Raw genomic sequence first — 6,258 nt, 5'->3', positions numbered from 1 at the left:
CACTTATGTCAACTTTATAAACTGGTTCAGCTTTTTGAAACTTGTGCAACTTTTTGAAACTTGTGCAACTTTTTGAAAAATGTTCAACTTTTTTCTACTTGTTCAACTGTTTGACACTTTTTGAAACTTGTTCAACTTTTTGAAACTTGTTCAACTTTTTGAAACTTGTTCAACTTTTTGAAACTTGTGCAACTTTTTGACACTTTTTAAAAAAGTTGTACAAGTTTCAAAAAGTGTCACAATTTTCAATAAGTTGCACAGTTTTCCACAGTTTGCCAGCAGCATTCACACTATCATGCATTTGCCGCGGGAAATGCAGATCATCTAGGAACCTTGAAATTCAAAGTGTTTCTTTGCCGCGGCACAAAGCACACGTGACGATACCACCTTTTGGATATGTCGGGTCATTTTTTATTTATTGTATATTTAGTTTGCTTTGTTTTGATTTTGTTGTTGTTGATTATTTTAAAAAACAAACTAAAAACGAGGGTCAGAACCTACTAGCTTCCACGAAGGCCTTCAGGGACTCCAGCTGGTCGGCGTCTGTGAACTGGAGCGCTTTCTCCAGGATCTGGCGGTACCTGCAATCATCACACTGTCAAGACAAGGGCAGGTCCTGACAGGTCAATACAGACCATCACAGGTCCTGACAGGTCAATACAGACCATCACAGGTCCTGAAGGTCAATACAGACCATAACAGGTCCTGACAGGTCAATTACAGACCATCACAGGTCCTGACAGGTCAATACAGACCATAACAGGTCCTGACAGGTCAATACAGACCATCACAGGTCAATACAGACCATCACAGGTCATCACATGTAAACCCAGGTCCTTACAGGTCATCACATGTAAACCCAGGTCCTTACAGGTAAATACAGATCATAACAGGTCCTTACAGGTAAACCCTGGTCAGTACAGGTCCTGACAGGTTAATACAGATCATAACAGGTCATCACATGTAAACCCAGGTCCTTACAGGTAAATACAGATCATAACAGGTCCTTACAGGTAAACCCAGGTCAGTACAGGTCCTTACAGGTAAACCCTGGTCAGTACAGGTCCTTACAGGTAAATACAGATCATAACAGGTCCATACAGGTAAACCCTGGTCAGTACAGGTCCTGACAGGTAAATACAGATCATAACAGGTCCTTACAGGTAAACCCTGGTCAGTACAGGTCCTGACAGGTTAATACAGATCATAACAGGTCATCACATGTAAACCCAGGTCCTTACAGGTAAATACAGATCATAACAGGTCCTTACAGGTAAACCCTGGTCAGTACAGGTCCTTACAGGTAAATACAGATCATAACAGGTTAACCCTGGTCAGTACAGGTCCTGACAGGTTTATACAGATCATAACAGGTCATCACATGTAAACCCAGGTCCCTTACAGGTAAATACAGATCATAACAGGTCCTTACAGGTAAACCCAGGTCAGTACAGGTCCTTACAGGTAAATACAGATCATAACAGGTCCTTACAGGTAAACCCTGGTCAGTACAGGTCCTTACAGGTAAATACAGATCATAACAGGTCCTTACAGGTAAACCCTGGTCAGTACAGGTCCTTACAGGTAAACCCTGGTCCTTACAGGTAAATACAGATCATAACAGGTCCTTACATGTAAACCCTGGTCAGTACAGGTCCTTACAGGTAAATACAGATCATAACAGGTCATCACAGGTAAACCCTGGTCAGTACAGGTCATCACAGCACATTCGGTCTCCACAGCAGGGACACACAAACCCACACGCACCGATTACAAGGATCACGTCACGACAGTGTAAATAAACGTGGACCAGAGCTTGACTCGCTCCGGCGGCTTGTTTTGAATGAGACGCTGCAGCTCGTGACACTAAACGTTACTGTTGCTGCGCCGGTTGGCGGGTTTTATCCGCAGCTGGAGGTCAGCATTAGTTCGCCTCCCGGGGTGTGTTTTCATTAGATCTACAGTTGTAATTCAACAATTTAAAATTCTGTTCACACGTTAGAACAGTCAAGCTGTCAAAGCTAACGCGGCTAGGCTAGCGTTAGCTCGGCTGGAGGGAGCTCGTCTCTCTGTGAGGAGATCGTCCCCCGCTGGACGAGCTTATCGGGACTGGACTCGTCGGGAAGCGGTGGTACGTACTTGGCAGCGAGATCTTTGTGCGATCCGCTGGAGTTCATGAGCTGGGCCAGCTCCTGCCTCACCTCGGTCGCCATTGTTGCCCGGAGTCCCGTCGACGCCGGAGCTTTTATACGAGAGGCGGGGCGGCGGGGAGGGGGCGGGGCCAAGGAGCACCTCCACCAATGGCTGAACACGCTCCCGTCTGACGCGCAGTGACGTAGGCCGTTTTTGTACACAACTTTATTTATAATGAACCTTTAACAAGAAGGACGAAAATCATTTAAACAAGACATTATTTTTTACAGAGAATAACGAAATTAAATCAAGATTACTTGTACATTATAATACAGATCGGTGAGAATTACAAACGTTTAATATTCATATAAAATTGTTTCACAAGCTAAATTCCCTTTCGTCACGTGACGTCACCGAGCCAGCGACGAGCTGGTGGACGTCGCCGACGTCATCAACCCGCGCTCCGGCCGGTCTTGTGTTTGTGTGTGTGTGTGTGTGTGCCAGCGCGTGGCCGATAACTGAGCCTTTTCAGGTGTTTTTAGACTGATAACGGTCACGTGCCTCCGGGCGGGGGTTGTTTACGTGCGCGTGGAGACGCGGTGTCGGTTTTCAAAACAAACAGAAACGAAGATGAACGGGAAGAAGAACGGAGTACCGGACAGGTGTGTGTGTGTGTGTGTGTGTGTGTGTGTGTGTATCCAAGTACTGTGGCTGAGACCTATGTTGTCATTTTGAAGAGTAACAGAGTAATCAGATTACTTCCTCCAGGTGGCTGGATTACAAGTCTGTGGGGAAACGACTGACCGGGACCCGATTCATCGCCTTCAAAGTGCCTCTGAAACAGGTTCGCTGCTGTTTACTTCCCGCTCTCACCTGCAACAACAACAACAGGTTTGTTTTTGTTTACTTCCTCTCCTTCAGGATTTGACTCGTGAGCTTCCGTCCTCTCACGTGTTCGGCCACTGGGAGCTTCTGGACGCTCTGAACAGCAGAACCAGGAACTGGGTCTGATCATCGACCTCACCAACACCAAGCGCTACTACAGTCTGCAGGTAAACAAACACAGTGCAGGTAAACAGGGTAAACAACTGGACTCCAGGGTAAATAGCCATGGCCCCTTCCAGAAAGCGGGTTATGTGAAAAGTCAGAGTAAGTTCACCCCTGAATTGAGGGAAACTTTTTGTTCAGAGAAAGATCTGAATTAAGGTTCGGGGTCAGAGTTTCTCCTGGCTCCTCCCACCTGGAGCAGGTTTAGTAGAGGGAACCCTGAGTTTCTCCTGGCTCCTCCCACCTGGAGCAGGTTTAGTAGAGGGAACCCTGAGTTTCTCCTGGCTCCTCCCACCTGAAGCAGGTTTAGTAGAGGAAACCCTGAGTTTCTACTGGCTCCTCCCACCTGGACCAGGTTTAGTAGAGGAAACCCTGAGTTTCTCCTGGCTCCTCCCACCTGAAGCAGGTTTAGTAGAGGAAACCCTGAGTTTCTCCTGGCTCCTCCCACCTGGAGCAGGTTTAGTAGAGGAAACCCTGAGTTTCTCCTGGCTCCGCCCACCTGGAGCAGGTTTAGTAGAGGAAACCCTGAGCTTCTACTGGCTCCTCCCACCTGAAGCAGGTTTAGTAGAGGAAACCCTGAGTTTCTCCTGGCTCCTCCCACCTGGAGCAGGTTTAGTAGAGGAAACCCTGAGTTTCTCCTGGCTCCTCCCACCTGGAGCAGGTTTAGTAGAGGAAACCCTGAGTTTCTCCTGGCTCCTCCCACCTGGAGCAGGTTTAGTAGAGGAAACCCTGAGTTTCCTCAGATTTTGTTGAACCTCCTACCTGGATTACCCTCCAGGGGGTGCTGTGTCTCAGAAGTAGTTTGTTTGTTTGTTTGTTTGTTGTGCAGGACGTTCCAGAGTCACTGCTGGTGGTGAAGATCCTCACTGAAGGTCATCATGTTCCCAACGACCACGCCATCCTCAGCTTCAAGCGCGCCGTACGCACGTTTCTCCAGGACAATAATGATAACGGTAAGACAGGAAGTGACCCTGTTCCCGACAGGAAGTGACCCTGTTCCTGACAGGAAGTGATCCTGTTGAGTCATGACAGGAAGTGACCGTGTTCCTGGCAGGAAGTGACCCTGTTCTTGACAGGAAGTGATCCTGTTGAGTCATGACAGGAAGTGGCCGTGTTCCTGACAGGAAGTGAACCTGTTGAGTCATGACAGGAAGTGACCGTGTTCCTGGCAGGAAGTGACCGTGTTCCTGGCAGGAAGTGACCTTGTTCCTGGCAGGAAGGGACCTTGTTGAGTCCTGACAGGAAGTGATCCTGTTCCTGACAGGAAGTGACCGTGTTCCTGACAGGAAGTGACCGTGTTCCTAACAGGAAGTGATCCTGTTCCTGACAGGAAGTGACCGTGTTCCTGGCAGGAAGTGACCCTGTTCTTGACAGGAAGTGATCCTGTTGAGTCATGACAGGAAGTGGCCGTGTTCCTGACAGGAAGTGAACCTGTTGAGTCATGACAGGAAGTGACCCTGTTCCCGACAGGAAGTGACCCTGTTCCCGACAGGAAGTGATCCTGTTGAGTCATGACAGGAAGTGACCGTGTTCCTGACAGGAAGTGGCCGTGTTCCTGACAGGAAGTGAACCTGTTGAGTCATGACAGGAAGTGACCCTGTTCCCGACAGGAAGTGACCCTGTTCCCGACAGGAAGTGATCCTGTTGAGTCATGACAGGAAGTGACCCTGTTCCCGACAGGAAGTGATCCTGTTGAGTCATGACAGGAAGTGACCGTGTTCCTGACAGGAAGTGACCGTGTTCCTAACAGGAAGTGATCCTGTTCCTGACAGGAAGTGACTGTGTTCCTGACAGGAAGTGACTGTGTTCCTGACAGGAAGTGACCGTGTTGTAGGATGTATTAAAGTTGTTGAAGACAGTGGAGACAGACGTTGCTGGTTTGTCTTCCAGACCGGCTGATCGGAGTCCACTGCACACACGGTCTGAACCGCACCGGCTACCTGATCTGCAGGTACGTAGAGGGACGGCCCCCCTGCTGGGTCAGCTGGTCAGGGTCTAACAGGTGTCTGGTCCTGCAGGTACCTGGTCGACGTGGACGGGATGGATCCTGAGGAGGCGATACAGCGTGAGTTACTCTGATTACTTTCCTGTTTCCTGTGATTCGTGTCAAATATTGACTTCATGAAGCTGTGACACCGGCGTCTCACCTCCAGTGTTTAACTCGAGCCGTGGACACGACATGGAGAGACAGAACTACGTGGCAGACCTGTGTAGGGGTCCAAGGAGGAGGTGAGTACCGCTTCAGGTGCCGGTTCAGGTGCCGGTTCAGGTGCCGGTTCAGGTTCTTCCACTTTCTGACGGACTCTGGTTTCTCCTGAGCAGTAATGTGAAGATAGACCAGCCGGGGCTGGAGCCTCAGAGAGGAGAATCTCATCAACGAGGCGTAGAGACCTGGCCCCAGAGCCCCCAGAGGGACCAGAGAGACCAGAGGGACCAGAGGGACCAGAGAGGACCGCCCCGTCACACCTGGAACCACAGGTACCAGAACCCTGAGGTGGAACCTTCCATCAGGTCTGATTCGATCTACTGACACGACTCAGGAACCCTCTGAACTTTCTCCCCCAGATCGTTCTCTCTTCGCAGAACGACTCATCCCCGTCACCATGACGACCGCTACGACCCCGCCCCGGGGCCCCCGCCCCCTTCCATCCCCCCCGCACACCCGCGGACCCCTGCTCACACCGAATGGAACAGATACCCCCCCCAGGGAGAAAGCAGGTACAGATACCACCCCCAGGGAGAAAGCAGGTACAAATACCCCCCCCAGGGAGAAAGCAGGTACAAATACCCCCCCCAGGGAGGAGACGGAAGGTACAGATACCCCCCCCAGGGAGGAGACGGGTACAGGTACCCCCCCCAGGGAGAGGGCAGGTACAGACCCCCCGCCCCTGAGATGAGGTGGAGTTCAGCGTCTCACTTGCAGCAGCAGCAGAGAAGAAGAGCTTCCCCTCCTCGTCCTCCTCCCCCCTCCCTCCCTCGCTACACCCCCCGCTGGGCGACCGGCGGTGACGGAGGGGAGGGGAGCTAGGCCACGCCCCCAACTGGATGACCGGCGGTGATGGAGGGGAGGGGAGCTAG

The 6,258-nt window shown here is 50.8% G+C and overlaps 2 protein-coding genes across 2 annotated transcripts in view; one reads left to right on the top strand and one right to left on the bottom strand.

The window, feature by feature from the left end:
- cops4 (COP9 constitutive photomorphogenic homolog subunit 4 (Arabidopsis)) overlaps positions 1 to 2,245 on the bottom strand; it is a 7,208-nt gene extending 4,963 nt beyond the window's left edge. The window contains exons 1-2 of the mRNA XM_080521711.1: positions 2,140 to 2,245; positions 498 to 581 (exon numbers count right to left, since the gene is read on the bottom strand). Coding sequence (XP_080377837.1) covers positions 498 to 581; positions 2,140 to 2,213 — 158 coding nt within the window. The 5' untranslated portion in view covers positions 2,214 to 2,245. The remainder of the gene's footprint in view (positions 1 to 497; positions 582 to 2,139) is intronic.
- A 360-nt stretch (positions 2,246 to 2,605) lies between these two features.
- dusp11 (dual specificity phosphatase 11 (RNA/RNP complex 1-interacting)) overlaps positions 2,606 to 6,258 on the top strand; it is a 4,187-nt gene continuing 534 nt past the window's right edge. The window contains 10 exon segments of the mRNA XM_080521713.1: positions 2,606 to 2,795; positions 2,902 to 2,977; positions 3,055 to 3,115; positions 3,118 to 3,185; positions 4,010 to 4,133; positions 5,071 to 5,131; positions 5,199 to 5,245; positions 5,334 to 5,409; positions 5,503 to 5,658; positions 5,746 to 6,258. The exon segment at positions 5,746 to 6,258 is cut by the window's right edge and continues 534 nt beyond it. Coding sequence (XP_080377839.1) covers positions 2,764 to 2,795; positions 2,902 to 2,977; positions 3,055 to 3,115; positions 3,118 to 3,185; positions 4,010 to 4,133; positions 5,071 to 5,131; positions 5,199 to 5,245; positions 5,334 to 5,409; positions 5,503 to 5,658; positions 5,746 to 6,208 — 1,164 coding nt within the window. The 5' untranslated portion in view covers positions 2,606 to 2,763 and the 3' untranslated portion in view covers positions 6,209 to 6,258.

Source organism: Blennius ocellaris (genome assembly GCF_963422515.1).
Source record: "Blennius ocellaris genome assembly, contig: SCAFFOLD_95, whole genome shotgun sequence".
Classification (NCBI taxonomy): domain Eukaryota; kingdom Metazoa; phylum Chordata; class Actinopteri; order Blenniiformes; family Blenniidae; genus Blennius; species Blennius ocellaris.
Note: the sequence above shows the minus strand (reverse complement) of the source record. Positions and strands in the feature narration are given on the sequence as shown.